The 25729-nt window shown below is 45.8% G+C and overlaps 2 protein-coding genes across 2 annotated transcripts in view; one reads left to right on the forward strand and one right to left on the reverse strand.

Moving 5' to 3' along the window:
* KPNB1 (karyopherin subunit beta 1) overlaps nt 1-487 on the reverse strand; it is a 35562-nt gene extending 35075 nt beyond the window's left edge. Inside the window, exon 1 of the mRNA XM_003827476.7 lies at nt 62-487. Coding sequence (XP_003827524.1) covers nt 62-101 — 40 coding nt within the window. The 5' untranslated portion in view covers nt 102-487. The remainder of the gene's footprint in view (nt 1-61) is intronic.
* Nucleotides 279-24880, forward strand: LOC112437570 (uncharacterized). Its single transcript, XM_063598973.1, has 4 exons — nt 279-950; nt 13770-13859; nt 23754-23834; nt 24744-24880. Exons 1-4 carry the CDS (start codon nt 619-621, stop codon nt 24781-24783), a joined length of 543 nt encoding a protein of 180 aa, XP_063455043.1. The 5' UTR covers nt 279-618; the 3' UTR covers nt 24784-24880.
* Nucleotides 24881-25729: the final 849 nt, after the last annotated feature.

The following is a 25729-nucleotide window of genomic DNA, read 5'->3' on the forward strand; positions in this document are numbered from 1 at the left end:
GCCGGGCCTCCCCTCCCCCACCCCAATCACCTCAGCCCGACCCCCGGCTCCTGCGTCCTACCGGGAGACACGGTCTTCTCGAGAATGGTGATCAGCTCCATGGCGGAGGTGGCGGCGGCGGCGACTCCTCCTAAGACGACGGCCCGGCCTTTCGGGCGGCGGCTCGAACTGGGGATGGGGGTTGGGGGTCGGGTGGGAAGGGAGGGTGGGGTGGGGGGCGGGGGTCACCACAAACCCATTCACCGGCTCTATCTGGGTAGTCGGTCCGGCTCCCCTTCCTCTCCTCTTCCCTTACTTCCTCCCTCCAAATGGGCTGCTGGCGGCGGGGGAGGGACCCCGGGGGCAGCTCAGAGCGCGCTGGTGCTCGGGAGGCGGAGGGAGAAAGAAGGAAGGGAGGCTGTGAGTGAGAGGCAGCGCGCAGGGAGGGAGCGAGGGAGGGAGGAAGGCGGAGGGATATTCGGACCGGACCTCTCCGCGGAGGCGCCGCGCTCCACGACGATTGGCCGTTGTCCTGGCCACGCGGAGTCCCTAACTGGCCAGGCGCTCAGCGTCGAAGGGCCGTCTCGCGCCCATTCGCCTGCTGGTTTCAAGGCCCGGGTTGGCTGGGCGGGCAGCGGAATGGAGCGCGCGGATTGGCCGAGGCGAGGGAGATTGGGATGGGGCAGGAGAGAGCCCGCCGTTGATTGGGTGGGCTTGGTAAAGGCCTTGAGCTCAGACCGGCTGAGCGCTGGGAGGAGGGTGGACCGAAGGCACGACTCGGATCCTGCGCGATTGGCTGGGATAGTAGGCGTTGATAGGATAGGGTGCCCGGGAGAACTAAGGAGAGGAGTTCGGGGTCGGGGCGCGGGAAGGCGGGAGGTGCCCGGCTACCCTAGGAGCCCGGCGCGGGGCACGATGGGACGCCCCCGGGAAGAGGCGGAGCTGGGTTCGAGCGCTGGGGCTGCGGTTGGGTAAGCGCCGTCGCTCCGAGGGGCGTGTTGCGCGAGGTTTTCGCGGGCCTGAGCGGGGGAGGGGGGACTGTTGAAGTCCTGCGCCGCGCCCACAGGAAGCTGCTTTAATGGCTAGGTCGGCTTGGTACCCTGCTTTCGGCTGGGAGGGATCCGTAAGGCCATGTGGCTCCACTGCCAATGTGTAGATGTGGAAACTGAAGCCCAGAGAGGGTATGGAACTTGTCCAAGGTCACACAGCTGGTTAATGGCTTGGTAAGGAATGGGTTCAGGAGCCCAGAGAGGGTCTGGAACTTGTCCAAGGTCACACAGCTGGTTAGTGGCTTGATAAGCTCAAGCTCTCCTGACGGCCCTTGTCCCTACAAGCAGCTTCCTCTCCAAGGAGTCCCCTAAGCCTGCTTATATGGGGCTTGAGACCTGTGCTGTGATAAATCTGACTTGCTTAGGGGTGAGCTAAGGGATTCCTCCTCTTGGACCCCCCCATCCATAGCTACCAGGTACTTGACAGGATGGAAATGTTTCACCCTCCAAAAGTACCCTGTAAAGGCCCGACCTCGAACCAGAAAGAATGTGTGTACAGGAATAAAGGATTGTGGTTCTTAACCTGTTTCAGTTCTCAACCCCGGAAGAAACTCATGAATGCCTTTTCTTAGCAAAATGCATATAAAGAAAATGTGGGCCGGGCGCTGTGGCTCACGCCTGTAATCCCAGCACTTTGGGAGGCCGAGGGGGGGCGGATGACGAGTCAAGAGATCGAGACCATCCTGGCCAACATGGTGAAACCCCGTCTCTACTAAAATACAAAAAATTAGCCCGGTGTGGTGGCGCGTACCTGTAGTCCAAGCTATTCCTGAGGCTGAGGCAGGAGAATCGCTTGAACCCTGGAGGCAGAGGTTGCAGTGAGCCGATATCGCGCCACTGCAGTCCAGCCTGGCGACAGAGGGAGACTCCATCTCAAAGAAAAGAAAAAAAAATGTGCATACAGTATGTGGCTCAGGCCTGTAATCCCAGGACTTTGGGAGGATCGCTTGAGCCCAGGAGTTCAAGACTAACCTGGACAACTTAGCGAGATCCTGTCTCTTTTAAAAAATGAAGATTTTTAAAATGATAAAGGAAAAGTGTAATAATAGGGCCGGGCGCGGTGGCTCATGCCTGTAATCCCAGCACTTTGGGAGGCCAAGGCGGGCGGATCACTTGAGGTCAGGAGTTCAAGACCAGTCTGGCCAACATGGTGAAACCCTGTCTCTACTAAAAATACAAAAAAAAAAAAAACCTAGCCGAGCGTGGTGGCGCACGCCTATAATCTCAGCTCCTCAGGAGGCTGAGACAGAATCTCTTGAACCCGGGAGGGAGGCAGAGGTTGCAGTGAGCCAAGACTTCACCCCTGCACTCCAGCCTGGGCGACAGAGTTAAGACTCTCAAAAAAAGAAAAAATAAATGGTAACAAAGAATTTCTTGAATTGTTTCATTTTCACAGTAATGATGTAGGGTAATTGGATGTAGCTGGTTCATAGAGCTTTTTACCATATGACTTGAGCTTGTGAGGTAATTGCCCTGCAGTAGCCACACTGGGAAAACCTAGGAGGAAGTCTGACTTTGTTGAAAGGTTTCACAAAGAGTTAGGAAAAATTGCCCAACTCTTTGTTAAAAGAGGAAGAAATGGTCTTTCTCTGCTAGAGATATCTTTGCAGTTTTGAAGCTACAAATGTAGGGACACCATTCCTCACACCATACTGTGACTAGTGGATTTCCCATGGCTTAGCAGTTCCCTAACCCCAGCCTTTTGCTTCATCTATTAACTGTGGAAGAACTGCCCTGTGTGTGTAACTTTGTTATAAATCAGTGAAGATTGGGCCAGGGCGTGGTGGGTCACGCCTTTAATCCCCCGCACTTTGGGAGGCTGAGGTGGGCAGATCAACTGAGGTCCGGAGTTAGAGACCAGCTTGGCCAACACAGTGAAACCCTGTCTCTACTGAAATACAAAATTAGCCGGGCGTGGTGGTGGGCACCTGCAATCAATCCCAGCTACTCAGTAGGCTGAGGCAGGAGAATTGCTTGAACCCGTGAGGCAGAGGTGGTAGTGAGCCAAGATTGCACCACTGCACTCCAGCCTGGGTGACAGAGCAAGACTCCATCTCAAAAAAAACCCACTGTACTCCAGCCTGGATGACAGCAAGACTCCATCTCAAACAAAACAAAACAAAACAAACAAAAAAACACTGCATTCAGCCTGGGTGCCAGAGCAAGACTCCATTTCAAAAAAAAAGAAATCAACGAAGATTGGCCATGCGTGGTGGCTCACGCCTGTCATCACAGTACTTTGGGAGGCTGAGGCTGGAGGATCTCTTGAGCCCAGGAGTTTGAAGCCAGCCTGACCAACATGGTGAAACCCTGTCTGTACTAAAAATACAAAAATTAGCCGGGTGTGGTGGTGGGAGCCTGTAATCCTAGCTACTTGGGAGGCTGAGGCAGGAGAATCACTTGAACCCAGAAGTCAGAGGTTGCAGTGAGCTGAGATTGCGCCACTGCACTCCAGCCTGGGCGACAGTGAGACTGTGTCCCCCCACCACCGCTAAAAAGTCAATGAAGATTAAGTGAGATGACATCTGTGAAAATCCTGGAATTGTCCTTACCTGAGTTACCTACACTACAAATTATCCATAATTTGTTTCACTCAAGCTAACTTTCCCCTGCTCTCCAGCAGTTTGCTGGGCTACCTCTGTCTCAACATCAGTCATGATGATACCAGTGAGGGCAAATGGATTTTTAAAGCAACTGAAATAAGAGCAAAACCCTGTCTCTATACAATTTTTTTTCTTTCTTTCTTTCTTTTTTTGATACAGAGTCTTGCTCTCACCCGGGCTGGAGTGCGGTGGTGCCATCTCAGCTCACTGCAACCTCCGCCTCCCGGGTTCAAGCAATTCTCCTTTGCTCTTAGGATATAGACAAAACCACTTGCATGGCAGGCAAGGTCTTGTATGATCTTGCCTCCGCTCAGCACTAGCTCGACTCAATCCCTTGTTCTCAATCCCTTGTTTTCCCAAGTAGCTGGGATTACAGGTACCCACCACCACGCCCAGCTAATTTTTTTTATATTTCAGATGGGGTTTCACCATGTTGGCCAGGCTGGTTTCAAACTCCTGACCACAAGTTATCCGCCCACCTCGGCCTCCCAAAGTGCTGGGATTACAGGCGTGAGCCACCACGCCCAACCCATACAATTTTGAAAAAGCCGGGCATGGTGGCATGTACTTCAGGAGGGTGAGGCAGGAGGATTACTTGAGGCCAGGAGTTTAAGGCTGCAGTGACCTATGATCCTGCACTCCAGCCTGTGTGACAGCTAGACCCTGTGGCTGAAGTAAAATGCTGGGAAAATGAAAGTTTTACAGCAAAGTTCCAATCAAACATAAAATCCTTACCAAAATCAAAATGAACTGACTTTAGTTGAACTAAAGTTACTGATGGTGCTGTTTAGTTCTTATCAAAAGTACTCACATTCAGTAAATGCTGGTGAGGTACCGGAGCTTGAGTGATGAGCACAGACTCCAGAAATTGGGTGCCCGAGTTCCTATCCCAGCTCTACCACTTCTTAGTTTGTGAGTTAACTTTCCTCAATGTAAAATGAGACTATTAATTGTCCTTACTATGTAGGGACAAATAGGGAGGTCCTAAGTGAGTTAAGACATGGTGAATGGGCTGAGTGCAGTGGCTCATGCCTATAATCACAGCACTTTGGGAGGCCAAGGCTGGAGGATCACTTGAGCCCAGGAGTTTGAGGCCAGCCTGGCCAACATGGTGAAACCCTATCTGTACTTAATACAAAAATTAGCGAGGCGTGGTGGCAGGAGCCTTTAATCCCAGCTACTCGGGAGGCTGAGGCAGGAGAATCACTTGAACCCAGGAGGTGGAGGTTGCAGTGAGCCGAGATCACGCCGTTGCACTCCAGCCTGGGTAACGCAGCGAGACCCTGTCTCAAAAAAGAAAATAAAAATATGGCAGCTTTAATTTTAATTTAAAAAAATAAATAAAAGACATGGTGAATGCCAGTCTAGCATGTTATGTATGCATTAGCTGTTATCTCCTTACCATGTATTTTGTGCTAAGTGAGGGGTCCTTGGTCTATTAGGGAAGATAGACTTTAATCATTTAATCTCTCAAACATGTAAAGTTGTAAAAGTGACACATGTCAAGGAAGGTTCCAGTCAGGGAGTTCAGGGAAAGCTTAGCTGAGGAAGGGAAGAGGGTTACTCAGGTGAAGAAGAGAGGAATAGTGTGTATGGAGACTCTGGTGGGAAGGAGCTTGGGGATTACAAGTTACTGCAAGAATGCCAGTGTCCCCAAAACAGAGAACAAGGGATTGAGTTGAGCTAGTTTTGAGTGGAGGCAAGACCATATAAGATCTTCCCTGCCATGCAAGTGGTTTTGTCTATATCCTAAGAGCAAAGGAGAGCTATTGAAAGGTTTTAAGAAGGATGGTCATTACAATGTCGAGATTGGGCGGAAAGGGGAAAGAGCAGATGCAGGGAGACCAGTTAGGAGGCCGTTGCAGTAATCACATAGGACATGATACTTGTGAAAAGGAGAAGGGTGGAAGTAATGGTAGAAACACAAAGAGCGAAATTAATTGAGCTTGGTGATTTTTTTTTTTTTTTTTTTTTTTTGAGACAGGATCTCGCTTTGTCTCCCAGGCTAGAATGCAGTGGCATGAAGAACTTTGCGATTGACTGAAAGAAGAGGGAAGTGTCCACTGGTCCCTACTAGATTTCTGGCTTGCACTGCGGAATGGGTGGTGGTGCCACTTTGCAGTGTTTCCCAAGTGGGAGGAGTTGGTGGCCACATGGTTTAGTAGGATGGGGAGGATTACACCGAGACTTCAAGTTGCATTTCCTTGAACTATGTATGGATTACATCAGGCTTTTTTTTAGACAGGGTCTTACACTGACCCAAGCCGGAGTACAGTGGCGCAATCTTGGCTCACTGCAGCCTCCACCACCGCTATTCAAGCTGGGACTACAGGCACATGCCACCACACCCAGCTAATTTTTGTAGAGACATGGTCTCACCATGTTGTCCAGGCTGTCTTGAACTCCTGAGCTCAAGCAGTCCACCTGACTCAGCCTCCTAAGTGCGAGATTACAGGCGTGAGTTACTGCGCCCAGATGCTTTCTTCTTTCTCAGATTATCAAAGAAATATATGTTCCTCACTGTAGGAATTTTGAAAAGGAATTCCGCAGAAACCACCTGCAACCTCAAATTATATTCACCATTAAAATATTGGCATATTTTCCCAAAAATAGTTCTATTTTAAATGGAAACCAAAATATTCCTATGTATCATTTCTTGTTGACTCCAAAAAATGTACTTTTAATGATTTTATTTATTTATTTATTTATTGAGACTGGATCTTGCTCTGTTGCCCAGGCTGAAATGCAATGGCATGATCTTGGCTCACTGCAGCCTCAACCTCCCAGGCTCAAACAGTCCTCCTCCCTTAGCCTCCCAAAAAGCTGAGACTACAGGTGTGAGCCACTGCACCTGGCTAATTTTGTTCATTTTTTTGTAGAGACAGGGTCTCCCTATGTTGCCCAGACAGGCCTTAAACTCCTGGACTCGAGTGATCCTCCTGCCTCCGCCTCCCAAGATGCTGGGATTATAGACATGAGCCACCTTGCTCCGCCCTTTTAAGAATTTTAAATTGACTCAACTCTTTATCAAGTTGCATTGAAAAGATAATATGAATTAAACATATGTGAACTGGCCCCAGTACATTTTCACACTGGTAGTGCAATGCAGAAGTGAAGCCTTTTAACTTTGACTTAACCTTTAAAAAAGGTACCTACTGATAGAATAAGCTAAAAGTTGCAAATAGTTGAAGTATGTCCACTGGGTCCCAAAACTGGAAGTTCACTGAGGCCTGTCTTCCTGGCCAGGTGTCACAGGGAATCCTGTATTCTGGCCCAGGGCTATTCTATCTTTTCTTTTTTTTTTTTTTTATATGTATAATTGCATAATGCTCTATTTTGATTGTCTGCCTTGTACAATTTGTATGTATGCATGTATCTTTTGTCCTGAGTTAGACTATGACTCAGGGTTTCTCAACCTTGATTATTTTGGACAACATAATTCTTTTTTTTTGTGGGTGTTGCGGGGCGGGTGGTGGCAGAGAGCAGAGTCTCACTCTTGTTCAGACTGGAGTGCCATGGCGTGATCTTGGCTCACTGTGACCTCTGCCTCCCAGTAGCTGGGTAACCTCCTGAGTAGCTGGGATTACAGGCATGCACCACCACACCTGGCTAATTTTTGTATTTTTTGTAGAGATGGGGTTTTGCTGTGTTGCCCAGGCTTGTATCGAACTCCTGGCCTCAAGTGATCCACCCGCTTCGGTTTCCCAAAGTGCTGGGATTATAGGCATGAGCCACTGTGCCTGCCCTCACATAATTACCTGTGGGGAAGCTGTCCTGTGCATTTCAGAATGTTTAGCAGCATTTCTGGCCCCTGCCTACTAAGTTCCACTGGCTCCTCTCCCACCAAGTCATGGTGGGACAATCAAAAATGTCTCCAGATGTTACAGAATAACTCCTAGGAAGGGAGTGAATCCCTGCTAAATCCTCCCCACAATTGAGAACCACATTTATAGCTCCTCAAGGTTAGAAGCCATGTCATATAAATTCCTGTGTTTCCTGCCTAGCACATAGTAAGCATTTTTATTGTCCAAACAATATCATTGCTTCATGAAAATAATAGCTTTTTTTTTTTTTTTTTTTGAGACCGACTTTCGCTCTTGTTTCCCGGGCTGGAGTGCAATGGCACGATCTTGGCTCACCGCAACCTCCGCCTCCTGCGTTCAAGCGGTTCTTCTGCCTCAGCCTCCCGAGTAGCTGAGATTACAGGCATGTGCCACCATGCCCAGCTAATTTTTTTGTGTTTTTAGTAGAGACGCGGTTTCTCCATATTGGTCAGGCTGGTCTCGAACTCCTGACCTTAGGTGATCCACCTGCCTCGGCCTCCCAAAGTGCTAGGATTACAGGCGTGAGCCACCGCACACGGCCGTTTTTTTTTTTTTTTTTTTTTTTTGAGACAGCGTCTTGCTCTGTCACCCAGGCTGGAGTGCAGTGATGTGATCCCACTGTAGCCTTGAACTTCCCGCTCAAGTGATCCTCCCACCTCAGCCTCCTCAGTAGCTGGGACTACAGGTGTGTGCCACCACACCTGGCTAATTTTTTGGGGTGTGTTGGGGGGTATTTTTTGTAGAAATGGGGTTTTGTCACGTTGCCCGGGCTGGTCTCAAACTCCTGGGCTTAAGTGAACCTCCCACCTCCCAAAGTGCTAGTATTATAGGTATGAGCCACTGCACCCAGCCTGATGTTTTTAAAACACTTACTCTTTGTATTGTTCAAGGCTCTTTACATATAGTAACTCATTTAATCCTCCCAGCAACCCTCCAAAATAGGTACTCCTATTGTGCCTTTTTTACAGTCAAGAAACTAAGGCTTGGCCAGGTGCGGTGGCTCATGCCTGTAATCCCAGCACTTTGGGAGGCCGAGGCGGCGAGGCGGGTGGATCATGAGGTCAGGAGTTCAAGACCAGCCTGGCCAAGATGATGAAACCCCGTCTCTATGAGAAAATACAAAAAAATTAGCCGGGCATGGTGGTGGACACCTGTAATCCCAGCTACTCGGGAGGCTGAGGCAGGAGAATTGCTTGAACCAAGGAGGTGGAGGTTGCAGTGAGCCAAGATCGCGCCACTGCACTCCAGCCTGGGCGACAGAACGAGACTCCATCTCAAAAAAAAGACAAAAAACAAAAAAGGAAACTAAGGCTCAAAGAGTTTAGGTTAGTTGCTTAAGGTCACCCAGCTGAGAGAAGTGACACCTGGGATCTGAATACTACTAGCCCAGGTAGTCTGACTACAGATTCTGGGCTGTCAACCATTTTGCTGTATACTGCTTCTAAATACAAAGAAAAGAATTAACTCATGACAGTGCTTTCAAAAAGCCTCATGTTATCCATCTGCCCACAAAATTTGCATAGACAAACATATGGTAAAAATAAAATTTCCTGGCCAGGCGCAGTGGCTCACGCCTGTAATCCTAGCACTTTGGGAGGCTGAGGCGGGTGGATCACCTGAGGTCGGGAATTCAAGACCATCCTGACCAACATGGAAAAACCCCGACTCTATTAAAAATACAAAATTAGCTGGGCATGGTGTCGCATGCCTGTAATCCCAGCTACTTGGGAGGCTGAGGCAGAAAAATCGCTTGAACCTGGGAGGTGGAGGTTGTGGTGACCCAAGATTGCGCCATTGCTTCCAGCCTGGGCAACAAGAGTGAAACTCCATCTCAAAAAAAATAAAAAATAAAAATAAATAAATAAAATTTCCTATTCTGCCACAAAACATGATACAGTATAGCAAAGCATGTTGCTGTGTTGCTGAAATTTTCTAAGTTTGAATGGCTGCATCCTAGTCTATCAAGAGGATAGACAATAAACGAATGTAACCAGTCCCTTGTTATTGGGCATATGGGTTGTTGCTGATATTTATTTGAAACATAACTGTTTTTGAAATATAATTTACATGCAGAAAGTGCACCAATTTTAAGAGTACAGTTTGGTAAGTTTTGACAGATGTATAAACCTGTGCTACCACTACCACAGTCAAGATATTGACCATCGGATCACCTTTGTTCCTTTCTGTGGTAATGTGCTGGAACTAGCTAGTACCAGCTCAGGAGAGCCAAATAGGTACATCTCTTCCCAAATCTACATTAGTAACATCGTATTAGTAGCTCAAAGTTGGTCATGGTGGGAGTATTTACACCACAGAAAACAGTAAGTACCACAAATCCAGGCTTTTTCTTTCTTTCTTTTTTTGGGAACCAATTTACCAGCACCATGACTTACACTCCTTTGCAATCAACCTCCTACATCCTACAGCCACAGTCTACTTGTGGACATTATTTTATTTTGTGTTCTGTAGAATTTTATGTAAGTAAAATCGTGCCATATGTACTCTTTGGTGCTTCTTTTGCTCCGTGTGTTTTTGAAATTAAGCACATTGTTGTGCATAGCGGTAGTTCATCCCTTTTCATCATTTTCCATTGCATGGATGTACCACACATTTATTCATTCATCTGGTGATGGACATTTGGGTTGCTTCCATTTGGGATTACTATAAATAAACTTGTCATAAATATTTATGTGCCAGTCATTGGATGGACAAGTTTGAATTTTCTTGGAAAAATAGCTAGGAGTAGAGTTGCTGGGTCATATGTTAAGCTTATATTTTTATATAAGGAGCTGCTAACCTGTTTTCCAAAGTGGTTTGAGACAGGATTTTGCTGTGTTGCCCAGCCTGGAGTGCAGTGACCTACAGCCTCAACCTGCCCAGCCAATCTTCTCACCTCAACACCCCAAGTAACTGGGACCACTGGTGCATGCCACCACTCCTGGCTAATTTTATTTTTTGTAGAGACAGGGTCTCACTGTGTTGCTCAGGCTGATCTTGAACTCCTGGACTCAAGTGATCCTCTCACCTTGGCCTCCCAAGGTGCTGGGAATACAGGTGTGAGCCAATGCACCCAGTCAGTCTTGTCTTTTTAGTTTTAGACATTCTAGTGGGTGGATGTATAGTGTTATCTCATTGTGTGTATTTTTAAATTGCCTTTATTGTGGTATAATATATTTTTTAAAATGTAGGTTTTAGGTTTCTATGCTAATCTGATCACCATCACAATCAAGATAGTGAACATTTCTATCACCACCAAAAGTTCTTGTGTCACTTCCAAACGACTCTCCTCCTCCACCTCCATCTCCAGGCAACCACCAGTCTGTCCTCTGTCATCATAGATTGGATTTGTCTCTTTTTTTTTTTTTTTTTTTTGAGGCAGGGTCTCACTCTGTCACCCAGGCTGGAGTGCAGTGATGCAGTCTCGACTCACTGCAACCTCCATTTCCTGGGTCAAGCAGTCCTCCCACCTCAGCCTCCTGAGTAGCTGAAACTACAGGAATGTGCCACCATACCCGGCTAATTTTTGTATTTTTTGTAGAGACAGGGTTTTGCTATATTGCCCAGGCTGGTTTCAAACCCTGGACTGAAGTGATCCTTCTGCCTCAGCCTCCCCAAAGTGCCAGAATTACAGACATGAGCCACCACGCCTGGCCAGATTTGTCTTTTTTTAGACTTTTGTATAAATAGAATCATAAAACATGTACTATTTTTGTGTCTGTTGTCGTTTGCTTAGTGTGAGATTCATCCAGTTGTTCCATGTATCAATAGTTTGTTCCTTTTTCTTGCTGAGTAATATTCTGATGTAGGAATTTGCCAGAATTGGCTTAGTCATTCTCCTGTTTATGGACATTTGGATTATGTCTGGGGCTACTATGAATTAATGCTGTTTTGAACGTTTTTGTGTAAGTCTTTGTGTGGACATCTGTTTGTTTGTTTGTTTTGAGACAAAGTCTCACTCTGTCATCCAGGCTGGAGTACAATAGGGTGATCTCGGCTCACTGCAACCTCAGCCTCCCGAGTAGTTGGGATTACAGGCATGTGCCACCATGCCTAGCTAATTTTTTTTGTATTTTTTTGCAGAGACGGGGTTTCACCATGTTAGCCCAGCTGGTCTTGAACTCCTGACCTCAAGTGATCCACCCGCCTCAGCCTCCCAAAGTGCTGGGATTACAGGCATGAGCCACTGTGCCCAGCTTGGACATGTGCTTTTATCTTATTTCCACCTAGGAGTGGAAATGCTAGGTCATATGGTGCGCATATATTTATAAGAAACTGCCTAACTCTTTTCCAAAGTTGCTGTATTACTGTACATTTCTACCACAGATGTTTGAGAGTTTTAGTTGCTCCACATTTTCATAAACACTTGATATTGTCAGTCTTTTTAATTTTAGCCATTCTAGTCATAGTATTTCATTATGGTTTAAATTTGCATTTCTATGATGACCTTAATGATGTTGAACATTTTTTTTTTTTTTTTTTTAGATGGAGTCTCACTCTGTCACCCAGGCTGGAGTACGGTGGCACGATCTCGGCTCACTGCAAGCTCCGCCTCCCGGGTTCACGCCATTCTCCTGCCTCAGCGTCCCTAGTAGCTGGGACTACAGGTGCCCGCCACCACGCCCAGCTAATTTTTTGTATTTTTAGTAGAGGCAGGGTTTCACTGTGTTAGCCAGGATGGTCTTGATCTCCTGACCTCATGATCTGCCCGCCTCGGCCTCCCAAAGTGCTGGGATTACAGGCGTGAGCCACCGCGCCCGGCCAATGATGTCGAACATTTTTTACCAGTCTACTGACCATCATATATCTTATTTTGTGAAATACCTGTTTAAATATTTTGCCCATTAAAAAAAAATTGATCTAGGCTGGGTGCAGTGGCTCACACCTATAATCCCAGCACTTTGGAAGTCCAAGTGGGGTGGATCATCTGAGGTAAGGAGTTCGAGACCAGCCTGGACAACATGGCGAAACCCCATATCTATTGAAAATACAAAAATTAGCTGGGGGTGGTGGTGTGTGCCTGTAATCCCAACTATGATGCCTAGAACAGGACAAAACAAAATCTAAACTTTAAACAGAGGATACATATTCTCAGAGATATAACAATGTTGTATCAATGAAATAAGAACAGGTTTTTTTTAAAAAAGAACATTGGAGAATAAAACATCTAAAAAATATGATAACCATTAACTTTAATCAATGAGTTGGAAGATAAAATTGAGAAAATAGCTTTTTAAAAAACCCTAAAAGCCAGAAAAATTTTTTAAAAACTAAAGGTGGCCCAGTAAGACTAATACTCAATTAAGAAGCATTACAGAGGGCTGGGTGTGGTGGCTCACACCTGTAATCCCAGCACTTTGGGAGGCCGAGGTGGGCAGATCACAAGGTCAGGAGTTCGATACCAGCCTGACCAACATGGTGAAGCCCCATCTCTACTAAAAATACAAGAATTAGCCGGGCATGGTGGCGCATGCCTGTAATCCCAGCTACTCGGGAAGCTGAGGAAGGAGGATTGCTTGAACCCCCGAGGCGGAGGTCACAGTGAGCCGAGATTGCGTCAGTATACTCCAGCCTGGGTGACAGAGTGAGGCTCCGTCTCAAAAAAAAAAAGAAGCGTTATAATGATACGGAACATAGAGAAATGGAGAGAAAACAATCATCAAAGGAAAAATTCAAGAAGTCATCTCACATCTGAATGGCCTAGATTTCCAAAATGAAAGGCCCACTGAGTATACAATGTAATGGATGAAAATGTTCATTCAGACATATTATCATGCAGTTTCTGATCAAAGTGTTAATAGAGGATCCTAAAACATAGAAAAAGCAGGTCACATTCAAAGGAACAGCGATGAGAATGGCATCATGTTTCTTATTAGCCATGCTGAAGGATAATGTAGGAATGTTTTCCAATGATTTATGATATATAATTTTATAAATTATTTAAATTGTGAATTCAGTAGAGTAAGCATATTTTCAGGGCCAAGTATAGTGGCTCATGCCTGTAATCCCAAGCCTTTGGCAAGCCGAGGCTAATGGATCACTTGAGCCTCAGGAGTTCAAGAGCAGCTTGGGCAACATGGTGAAACCCTATCTCTACAAAAAGAAAAAAAAAGTTTTGTGCTTGGAGTCCCAGCTGCTTGGAAGCTGCACATGGAGGATCACCTGAGCCCAGGGAGATAGAGGCTGCAGTGAGCCATGATCATGCCACTGCACTCCAGCATGGGCAACAGAGTGAGACCCTGTCTCAAAAAAATAAAAAATAAAGCATATTTTCAGATACGTGAAATCTTATTTCCTATCCATGTACCCTTTCTCAGGAAACTACTGGAGGATGTGGTGCACCAGAATAAGAGAATAAACCAAGAAACAGGAAGACGTGATCCAGGCAACAGGATATTCCAGTATAGGTGAGAAATAAGAAAGTCTCCAAGATGATAATGAAGGGAAATCCTAGGGTGATAGCTGGCCTGGCAGCAGGCCTAGGGAGCAATCAGTAAGGCTGGAGCCAGAGGACAAAAGCCTCCAGGAGGGAGGTACCCAAGAAATAAGATGAAATGAATACAGGAAAAATCTACACTTTTAGTGAATGATGGACTATAAATTCATGATTGGAACATAGAAAACTAAGCAAATAAATCCCAATTTTGTTTTTAGGTATAATTGACTCCGTGAAATTTTTTTTAACTAACAAAGAAACAAAACATAATCATAGTAGGCTAAATTGCCCAGCGGTGAATAATATATCCAGAGGCATAAACAAAGTGTGTCGATTTCCACCAAGCCCAGCATAACATGGGCTTTCCTCTTTATGGTCCAAGATGGCTACTTTCCAGCCGTCCTGCCTGCACTCCAGCCAGCATGAGTCCTCTTTGTTCCAGCTATCCTGGGTTTCTTTTGGTTAACTAGGAATTGAATTAATGAAATTCAATTAGTAAATTAAAGCATTAAGTTAATAAATGTTTGAATTAAAATATTAGTCTGGGCATGATGACTCATACCTCTAGTCCCAGATACTTCGGAGGCTGAGGTGGGAGGATCAATTAAGCCCGAGAGGTAGAGGCTGCAGTGAGTGATTATTGTGCCACTGCACTCCAGCCTACATGACAGTGGGAGACCCTGTCTCCAAAAAAAAAAAGAAGCCAGGCGCAGTGGCTCACGCCTGTAATCCCAGCATTTTGGGAGGCTGATGTGGGCAGATCCTTTGAGGCCAGGAGTTTGAAACCAGCCTGGCCAAGATGGTGAAACCCTGTCTCTACTAAAAATACAAAAATTAGCTGGGCATGGTGGTACACGCCTGTAGTCCCAGCTACTCAGGAGGCTGAGGCAGGAGAATCTCTTGAACCTGGGAGGCAGAGGCTGCAGTGAGCTGAGATCTCACCACCACATTCCAGCCTGGGTGACAGAGCTAGGCTCCATCTCAAAAAAAAAAAAAGACCCTGTCTCGGGCGGAGTTCCAGAACAGCTAGGCCAACATGGTGAAACCCCGTCTCTACTAAAAATACAAAAATGAGCCAGATGTGGTGGTGGGCGCCTGTAATCCCAGCTATTTGGGAGGCTGAGACAGGAGAATCGCTTGAACCCGGGAGGCGGAGGTTGCAGTGAGCCGAGGTTGTGCGGTTGCACTCCAGCCTGGGTGACAAGAGCAAAACTCCGTCTCAAAAAAATAAAATAAATGCATCACTGAGTGTTCAGAACAGCTGGGTTTTGACAGAGTTTCCAGTGATGACTTGTGTGACCTTGGGTAAAGCACTCTCTGGAACTCAGGTCCTTTTCTGAAAAATGGGAGGGTGGAAGAGATGATAATAAAAACATCAACCACAGTGCAGATCACAGGGATGTGGCAGTGCTGTGTAAGTGACTGAATGCTGTGTAACCAGCTCAGCCGCCTGAGTAGCTGGTACCACAGACACACATCACCATGCCCGCCTAATTTTTTTTGAAACAGTCTCTCACTATGTCACCCAGGCTGGAGTGCAGTGGCATGATCTCAGCTCACTGCAACCTCCACCTCCTGGGTTCAAGCAGTTCTCCTGCCTCAGCCTCCCAAGTAGCTGGGACTACAGGTGCGCACTACCACTCCTGGCTAATTTTTTGTATTTTTAGTGGAGACAGAGTTTCACCATGTTGGCCAGGCTGGCCTTAAACTCCTGACCTCAGATGATCCACCCACCTCCACCTCCCCATTGCTGGGATTACAGGCTGAGCCACCGCGCCCAGCCAACCCTGTGGGTAATTTTTAAATTATCTGTAGAGACAAGGTTGTGCTGTGTTGCCCAGATTGGTCTCGAACTCCTGGGCTCAAGCAAGGAATCATCCCGCCTTGACCTCCCAAAATGCTGGGATTACAGGCATGAGCTGCTGTGCTGGATGGTGATTTTTCAAGAAAAGCTGGTAATCTGGATTTTTATTTAAAATACCTCGATTTTTTAAAGCTGGAATGGAAATTTTCAAGCAGATTGAGGGTTTTTGGTCTTCCCACCCACTGGCCACATGAGAAAATAAAATAAATAAGTAAATAAAATTTCAAAAAGACTTTGAAAGCATTGTGTAGGTCAAGAAAAAAAATGCAAGTCTGCAGCCTCTGGGGTGTAGTACTATAGAACATTTAGAGTAGTCAGTGACCTCTCTGGGGAAGAACTGTGTCTAGTTTGTTCTACTCACAGCTAGCAAGAGGGTTGTGGTAATGGTAAATCACATGCCTATCTGGGCAGAAGCTCTGCCCTCCTATACTTGGGTAATGTTTCATATTTTGCAGGCAGAGAGGAAATGGCCCAAAATGAACCATTATGTTTCTCCATGGTGGCATGTCAGGGCTGGTCTGGAGAGGTAAACTCCAGGTTTCTCATCCATTCTGTGAAATTTGACTACTGGTTGTGCCTACTACTCGGAACCATTGCAAGAATAAAGTATCACATATTTGGAAATAGGTGGAATTTTTCCTAAAGTGTAATAAAGCAGGCACCAATTGGGATGATGATTTTGCCATGAACAGCTCAGAGTGTAACATTTCTGGAATGATGGCAGCTGCTATAAAAGCTGAGCTAGGACCAGCCTGGCTAACATGGTGAAACTCCGTCTCTACTAAAAATACAAAAATTAGCTGGATATGGTGGCGCATGCCTGTAGTCCCAGCTACTCAGGAGGCTGAGGCAAAAGAATTGCTTGAACCCAGGAGGCGGAGGTTGCGGTGAGCGGAGATCGCACCACTGCACTCCAGTCTGGGCAATAGAGTGAGACTCTGTCAGGAAAAAAAAAAAAAAGAAAGAAAGTAAAAAAAAGATGCTGGGCTTGAGCTTTGGCTATAAGAAATCAAGAGGTGGCCGGACGCAGTGGCTCACGCCTGTAATCCCAGCACTTTGGGAGGCCGAGGCAGGCGGATCACAAGGTCAGGAGATCGAGACCATCCTAACACAGTGAAACCCCGTCTCTACTAAAAATAGAAAAAATAAGCCAGGTGTGGGGGCATGCGCACGTAGTCACAGCTACTCGGGAGGCTGAGGCAGGAGAATTGCTTGAACCCAGAAGGCGGAGGTTGCAGTGAGCTGAGATCGCACCACTGCACTCCAGCCTGTGCGACAGAGTGAGACTCTGTCTCAAAAAAAAAGAAAAAGAAATCAAGAGGCAAGAATGCTTTGGTGATTCTGCTCTGGTGGGTTTGAGAAGGAGGCAGAATGATCTTTTCTGGAAGCGGTATCAGGGAGTTGGTGTAGAGCTGAGAAATCCACATTGCCATAAATGGTGTGATCCTGCTCCAAAGAGCTGCATTCACCCCCAGGCTTCATAAGCCTCACACTGGAAGTTTCAACTGAAATAAACTTATGACCTTTCCATCAGTTCCCTGGAGTAGGTCAGGGTTTTAGAGGGTATTTCATATTCCCATTATGAGGAGATTTGAACTCTTGGGTTCTATTAAGAAAGCAGCACAACTTATTATTACTAATAATATAATCTTAGTAGTATTCCTATAATGCTTTATAACTTAAAAAGACCTTTTATTTGTATTATTCTCATTTTGCTCCCTGATAACTATGAGATAACTGTTGTTATTATTCCCACTTTACAGGTGAGGAATCTGATGTTCTCCCATTGTTCCTTAGTTAGAGTCCTGAATATTTTTACTTTTTTTGGAGAATTGAGTCACACTATGTTTCCTAGGCTGGTCCTGAACTCCTGGGCTCAAGTGATCCTTCCACCATTGCCTCCCTAAGTGCTGGGATTACAGATGTGAGCCACCATGCCTGGCCGAGTTCTGAATCTTTAACAAGGCCCAAGTTCTTGCCAGCCTGGCTCTAGTCTGTTTCTCCAGACCCCTCTTGTACCACTTTCCCAAGAGCTTTCTGTTCTCCTGGGTTTCTTTTTTTACCCCAGTATCTTTTTTTTTTTTTTTTTTTTTTTTTTTTGAGACAGAGTCTCGCTCTTGTACTATCTTGGCTCACTGCAACCTCCACCTCCCGGATTCAAGCGATTCTTGTGCTTCAGCCTCTCGAGTAGCTGGAATTACAGATGTGCACCACCACGCCTGGCTAATTTTTTTGTATTTTTAGTAGAGACGGGGTTTTGCCATTTTGGCCAGGCTAGTCTCAAAACTCCTGACCTTGGGTGATCTGTCTGCCTTGGCTTCCTAAAGTGCTGAGATTATAGGCATGAGCCACTGCACCATGCTGTTTCTTCTGCTAATAAGACTTATTTTATTTTATTTTTTTAAATGGAGTCTCACTCTGTCGCCAGGCTGGAGTGCAGTGCTGCGATCTCAGCTCACTGCAACCTCTGCCTCCTGGGTTCAAGCAATTCTCCTGTCTCAGCCTCCCAAGTAGCTGGGACTACAGGCGTGCACCACCATGCTGAGCTAATTTTTATATTTTTAGTAGAGACGGGGTTTCACCATGTTGGCCAGGATGGTCTCGATCTGTTGACCTCATGATCTGCTCGCCTTGGCCTCCCAAAGTGCTGGGATTACAGGTATGAGTCACTGTGCTCGGCCGAGTATCCTCTTTTTTTTTTTTTTTTTTTTTTTTGAGACAGGGTCTTGCTCAGTCACCCAGGGAGGAGTGCAGTGGCTGGACCACATCTCATGTACCTCAACTTCCTGGGCTCATGCGATCCTCCCACCTCAGTCTCCCAAGTAGTTGGGACTATGGGCGCATGCCACCACGCCTAGCTAATTTTTTTTTTTTTAAGTAGATACTGGGTCTCACTATGTTACCTAGGTTGGTCTTGAACTCCTGAGCTTAAGCGATCCTCCCACCTCAGCCTCACAAAGTGCTGGGATCACAGGTGTGAGCTACTGCACCCAGCCCATCTTGGATTTCTTTTGTTGATTTTTTTTTTTTTTTTTTTTTTTTTTTTTTGAGACGGAGTTTTGCTCTTGTTGCCCAGGCTGGAGTGCAATAGCACCGCCTCGGCTCACTGCAACCTCCATCTCCCAGGTACAAGGGATTCTCCTGCCTCAGCCTCCCAAGTAGCTGGGATTACAGGCGCCCGCCACCATGCCTGTCTAATTTTTTTGTATTTTTAGTAAAGACGGGGGTTCACCATGTTGGCCAGGCTGGTCTCGAACTCCTGACTTCAGGTGATCTGCCTGACTCGGCCTTCCAAAGTGCTGGGATTACAGGCGTGAGCCACCGCGCCCAGCCCTCTTTTGCTTTCTTAAATAGGTCTGCTTCCTTCTAACTACAGGCCCGTTGCACATGCTGTTTCTTCTGCTAATAACACTTTTTCTCTCCTCTTTGCCTGGCAACTACTCATCTTTCATGTTTCAGTTTAACATTTCTCCAGGGAGACTTTCCTGAACCTTCAGGCTACTTTGAACAGTCTGGTATAGCACACTAAACTTCCCACTCCAGAGTTGGCACACTTAAAATTACTCATTCGATATCTCTTGTCGCTGCTAGATTGTAAGCTCCATTAGGGCAGAGACCAAGTCTACCTTATTTGATACTGTAGCCTCAATATCTAGTATAATAGGCATTTCCTTCTGCAGTAAAAGCTTTTGCAACTATGTAGTGTCTGCCATCTGAATCCCATAGCCATTGAACAAATCCATCAGAACCTTGCCTTGAATACTGCACTCAGGTTTAATGCTGTGGGGCTTTTCTGATAAGGTTCTTGTGATAACCAAGGTCTTTTGATCAGTGGCCAAAATGCACACCCGTCCCATCAGATAGCCTGTGAGGCTGGAGCACAGTGCTGCTGTATTATTTGATAATGACTAGAAAAGGCCGGTCCCCTTCTCACCAGCCTTCTGTGATGCTTATGTACCAATGAGAACCTTTGCCCAGCATCTTACTGGGGATGGCTAAGTTTGGATCCTAGAGAACAGGAACATTTAAAGCTACCTAGATTATTCTTATCTCAGGTCTTTCCTGGGTTTAGTGCACACTTGGGTCATTTCTGGATGGATGGCACATTTGTTTTATTTGTTGGAAGCAGTGAGGTGTAGTCACCAAGTTAACGGGGGTAAGCCTAGGAGTCAGGGCAACACAGTTGCTCAGGCTGGCGTGGCAGGTGTCAGCAGGTAAGCAAGCCCCAGTGGGAGGAATGCATGGCCTCATTCAACAGTGTCAGCAAGCTGAAGTCCCTGCACACTGGGAACCTATGAGAAGAGCACCCTCACCCCCCTTTTTTTCAAACCAGTCACATCTCTCTTCACCAAAATCTTTGTGAAATTCATCATCATATAACTTCCTGAATCTAGTTAATGGTGATATTAACCAAAATTTGTAGCTCAACACCCAGGCAACAGTGTATAGGATTGCAAGTGTTAGTTCCAAATATAGTGCAGTTCACATCTCCAGTGAGGGAAGTACATTGAGTGAATTCATTACATGAGCCACTTAAACTAATTGAACCAGGAACTTAAAGTCACGTTCTTCAAATGTGTGCACTCCACAAAACTGGCATTTAACATCAGGAAGTCAGGCTGGAAAACATTCATGAACCAGGGACTCTAAACAAGGAAGAAACACTTCTCAAGGTATGCATTTGCCAGCTGTTACTTTGTTCACAAGTAGTCTTTGGTGATTAGCTTCATGACTTAGGACACGGGTGGCAGCTCTGAGCATGGCACATTTAGTTTCATACAGCAAAGACTGAAAACACGTGGCACTGGTTACATGGTCAGACAAGTGAAGGAGGCACAGCCTATCTTCATTACTAAAAATATTCAAAATGCATAGAGTATAAAAACGTAGAGGAGCTTGTAAGAAGAGAGTCACTTTTCCTTCAATTTTTGGAAAATGAATACGACATGTATTACATTCATGAAAAATAAAATTTTAAATGAATAGGGGTTAGTGATAAAATGTTCTTAGGTGATCAGCAATTTGTTACAAGATTAGTAAAAATGTAACTTTTTTGTTTTTTGGAGACAGGGTCTCACTCTGTTGCCCAGGCTCTATAGTGCAGTGGCACGAACATGGCTCACTGCCGCCTCCACCTCCTGGACTCAAGTGATCTCCCACCCTCAGCCTTCTAAGCAGTTGGGGCTACACGTGTGTGCTACCACACTCAGTTAATTTTTTCAATCTTTTGTACAGACAGAGTCTCACCATGTTGCCCAAGCTATTACTTTCAGTGATACACAAAAAAATACACTTCGATATATGAGGTGTAGCTCAGGGTGGTCCAATAGAACTTTCCTGAGTGACGAATATGATTTATATCTGTGCTGTCCAATACAGTAGCCACTAGCCTTATGTGGCTGCTGCGCAGTTGATTTGTGGCTAGTGCAACCAGGCAACTTTTTTCTTGAGACAGAGTCTTGCCCTGTTACCCAGGCTGGAGTGCAGTGGCACGGAGTGCAATCTCCGCCTCCTGGGCTCAAGCAATTCATCTGCCTCAGCCTCCTTAGTAGTTGGGATTACAGGCATGCGCCTGGTTAATTTTTGTATTTTTAGTAGAGACGGGGTTTCACCATGTTGTCCAGGCTGGTCTTGAACTCAAGTGATCCACCTGCCTTGGCCTCCCAAAGTGCTGGGATTACAGGCATGAGCCAGCCCCAAGCAACTTTTTATTTAATTCTAATTAATTTAAATAGCTGTGAATGGCTAGTAGCTACTGTATTGGTCACATAGGTCTTCCATTTGCTGAGAATAAGAAATTAAGAGAAGGCCAGGTTTGGTAGCCAAGAGATCTAAGTCATGTACTATTTCGTTGTTTATCCAATAGTCTGTCTACTCTGTTACTGTTATAAGAATGAACTAAGAGGCCAGGCGCAGTGGCTCACGCCTGTAATCCCAGCACTTTGGGAGGCCCAGGTGGGCGGTCAGGAGTTCAAGACCAGCCTGGCCAGCATGGCGAAACCTCGTGTCTACTAAAAATACAAAAATTAGCCAGACAGGTGGTGCATGCCTGTAATCCCAGCTACTTGGGAGGCTGAAGGTGGGAGAATCGCTTGAACCTGGGATGCGGAGGTTGCAGTGAGCCAAGATCACGCCATTGCACTCCAGCCTGGGCAACAGAGCAAGACTCCATCTCAAAAAAAAAAAAAAAAAATGAACGAAGGCCGGGCAAGATGGCTCATGCCTGTAATCCCAGTAACTTGGGATCACGTGAGCCTAGGAGTTCGAGACAAGCCTGGGCAACATGGTGAAACCCCACCTCCACAAAATTAACAAATTAAATTAGTGGGTGTGGTGGCACACACCTCTAGTCCCAGCTACTCAGGAGGCTGAGGTGGGAGGATCCCTTGAGCCCAGAAGTTCAAGGCTGCAGTGAGCCGGGATTGCACCACTGCACTCCAGCCTGGGTGACAAAGAGATCATCTCAAGACAAAAAAGAAGAAAACAAAGAACTTCTTTACACTTGTAGAGGGCACAGTATTAACTTCATCCTATCACATCCCTTTACATTCTGACTTACAAGTGCTCTGCTGATAGAAGAGGAAATTGACCTGTTAGAAAAGCAACAGCAATCTCATCCATTCTCATTCATCTCAAATATTTTAAGTGCTTTGTACATTTTCTTATAAGTTGTTTCCCTCCATCTCCCTTCTATTATTTTGTATGGTGTTCTTGAGACTTCTCCCACTAACTTAATAGCCACTCCACATACTGATTTTTTCTTCTCCTTATTTTTATTACTATTATTTTTGTTTGTTTGAGACAGGGTTTTGCTCTCACCCAGGATGGAGTGCAGTGGTGCCATCCTGACTCACTGTAGCCTCAACTTCCTGGGCGCCAGCGATCCTCCTCCCACCTCAGCCTCCTGAGTAGCTGGGACCACAGGCATATACCATTATGCCTGGCTAATTTTTTTGTATTTTGTATAACGAGACGGGGTTTCGTTATGTTGCCCAGGCTGGTCTTGAACTCCTGAGCTCAAGCAATCCACCCACCTCGGCTTTCCAAAGTGCTGGGATTACAGGCATGAGCCACCCCCCCGGCCCTATTATTGAGACAGGGTCTCACTGTCACCCAGCCTGGAGTGCAGTGGTGTGATCATAGGTCAGTGCAGCCTAAGCCTCCTGAGTAGCTGGGACTACAGGCACATGCCAACATGCCCAGCTAATTTTTTTAGTAGAGATGGAGTTTTACCATGTGGCCAAGGCTGGTCTCAATCTCCTGAGCTCAGGTGATCCTCCCACCTTGGCCTCCCAAAGTGCCGGGATTACAGGTGTGAGCTACCATGCCTGCACCTCCTTAACTATTTTTTATTTTTTTGAGATAGGGTCTTGCCTTGTCACCCAGGCTGGAGTGCAGTGGCGTGATCTCGGCTCACTGCAACCTCCTGCTGGGCTCAAGCGATTCTCCTGCCTCAGCCTCCCAAGTAGCTGGGACTACAGGAGCACGCTACCACACCCAGCTAATGTTTGTATTTTTTGTAGAGATGGGGTTTCACTATGTTGTCCAGGCTGGTCTCAAACTCCTGGGCTCAACTGATCCGCCTGCCTCAGCCTCCCAAAGTGCTGGGATTACAGGCGTGAGCCACGGTGCCTGGCCCCCTCCTTAACTTTAAAAGTACAGGCTAATAAACATTAAGGAAGAGAATGTCCAGATGAGTACAAATAATGCAAGGTAATCAGTGCCCTATTAAGAGTTGCCCAGAATTGCAGTGTAACGTAATACACCTGTAAAATTTGTCAAATTGGTGATGAAAGTTAAAGTTGGTTAGAGTAGGGGTAGGGGATGTCTCAGAGGACCATATTGGTACTGTCAGCCAAACCACGGCAAGAATTATTTTTTTCTTCCTGGTAGTCATCTTAATTGATGTATAGTATATCTGCTGTTAGCTGCTACAACCTCCCTGAGAAAGCACAGATCATGATAGTAAACTATGTTCATTCTCTGCCAATTCCTCCCCAGTGTTGGAAACAGAAGCCCAGTAGTGAAAGCTACAGCTGCCAGATACTTGCAGTGGAATCACAGGAGCAATCACAGCTCTTTGTAAGTGGCAGTAACAACTCACTTGACTTTCCTTCACCTGACACTATCACCTATCACAACACTGGCCATCAAACTGGTAGAACAACCAGTCCTCTGATTTGGTTTCCTAGGGAAGGCAGTTGTTCGGCTCAATGTTTTGTTAACATCAAGGCTCTTGTTCTTGCATTTGAAACCAAACACCTCAATCATTTTGCTTGCACCAGGGTTGGTACAAGAAGGCATGGTCCTTCTTGGGTGGGTATTTCGCATTGTCACAAATACTCTTAGAGAAAACCAACTTTGAAACCCTAAAACTAGTATCTAGTAAAGGAAGAGATTCAGTTCTATCAAGCAATCTATTTTTCAGTCAAGAATGACGCTATAAGTATAGATTCAGCAGTATAAACATATTACCAAAAGCTTAGATTTTTATTTATTCATTTTATTTTTGAGATGGAGTTTCGCTCTTGTTGCCCAGGCTGGAGTGCAATGGCGCAATCTCGGCTCACTGTGACCTGCGCCTCCCGGTTTCAAGCAATTCTCCTGCCTCAGCCTCCCAAGTAGCTGGGATTACAGGCATGCGCCACCACACCCGGCTAATTTTTTTTTTTTTTTTTTAGTAGAGACAGGGTTTCTCCATGTTGGTCAGGCTAGTCTCGAACTCCCGACCTCAGGTGAACTGCCCCCCTGAGCCTCCCAAGTGCTGGGAATACTGGCATGAGCCACCGTGCCTGGCCTGTTTATTTTAAAATTAATTGTTTTTTTTGAGAGGGAATCTTGCTCTGTCACCCAGGCTGGAGTGCAGTGGTGCAATCTCAGCTCACTGCAACCTCTGCCTCCTGGGTTCAAGTAGATTCTCTCACCTCAGACTCCCGAGTAGCTGGGATTATAAGCATGCACCACCACACCGACTAATTTTTGTATTTTTAGCAGAGACGAGGTTTCGCCATGTTGGCCAGGCTGGTCTTGATCTCCTGACCTCAGGTAATCCACCTGCCTTGGTAAGTGTTGGGATTACAAGCATGAGCCACTGTGCCTGGCCCACTTGCTTTTATTTAATAACTTGCTAAAAAATAAAAACAAAAAACATTAGCACTTACATGTGGCTCCATGATGTCTTTCTGGTAATTCTGGAAACTTTTTGGGTTATAGAATTTGAAGAATCTATTTAGGGCTATAGAACTCCTCTTAATCCTCCCCAAGTTGTACTCAACAGATTTATTCCTTGCTCCCTAAAACCTATCCTTAGAAATTGCAAGTTGAGAATTCACCCCACCACTGCCCACTGTTCCAAAAAGCTTTACTGAATCTCATTAATCAAAAATAATGTAAAACTCTCCATAGGAGGCATTAACATACTTGTTTCTTCCAAACCTTCTGATTTCCACTAAAATTTGTAACCAAAATATATTAGGAAAAAGTAATTAAGCTTTAATGCTATTGCCTGGCCCAGTCTAACTATGATCTTTTAATTGTGGAGACATGGCAGTTCCCTGAAAGACCACAGCCTTTGGAGACTAGCAAACCTGGCTTGATCACTGGTTGATAGTTATTTTGCTGTATTAATTTGCCTTACTTTTCTGAGTCTGCATTCTTATCTGTAAAATGGGTGTATGACTTATGATAGGGAGCTATTTGAAAGACAAAACATCTGACACAGAAAAGGCTGAATTAAAACCTTTAGAGACCCAAAGCAGCAGGGCTATTGTGCCCAAATCATTCAATGTATTAGTAGGAAAGAACACAAACTGAGGAAGGTTTAATAAAGGACTATTTACAGAGACATGGACAGAGTGCAGGAAAATCAATGAAGAATAATGGCGTAATCCAGGGCTGGTAACTAAGTCTTTCTTTCTTTCTTTTTTTTTTTTTGAGACAGTCTCGCTCTGTTGCCCAGGCTGGAGTGCAGTGGCACG

This window comes from Pan paniscus, chromosome 19 (assembly GCF_029289425.2).
Source record: "Pan paniscus chromosome 19, NHGRI_mPanPan1-v2.0_pri, whole genome shotgun sequence".
In the NCBI taxonomy this organism is placed as follows: Eukaryota; Metazoa; Chordata; class Mammalia; order Primates; family Hominidae; genus Pan; species Pan paniscus.

Bases quoted from the DNA above. Each gene is read 5' to 3' on its own strand.
- LOC112437570 (XM_063598973.1), top strand. From the start codon at position 619: ATGGAGCGCGCGGATTGGCCGAGGCGAGGGAGATTGGGATGGGGCAGG. The intron at 13,860-23,753 runs GTGAGAAATAAG...ATTCCTCCCCAG, and splicing joins AACAGGATATTCCAGTATAG to TGTTGGAAACAGAAGCCCAG. The intron at 23,835-24,743 runs GTAAGTGGCAGT...TTGTATTTTTAG, and splicing joins AGGAGCAATCACAGCTCTTT to CAGAGACGAGGTTTCGCCAT.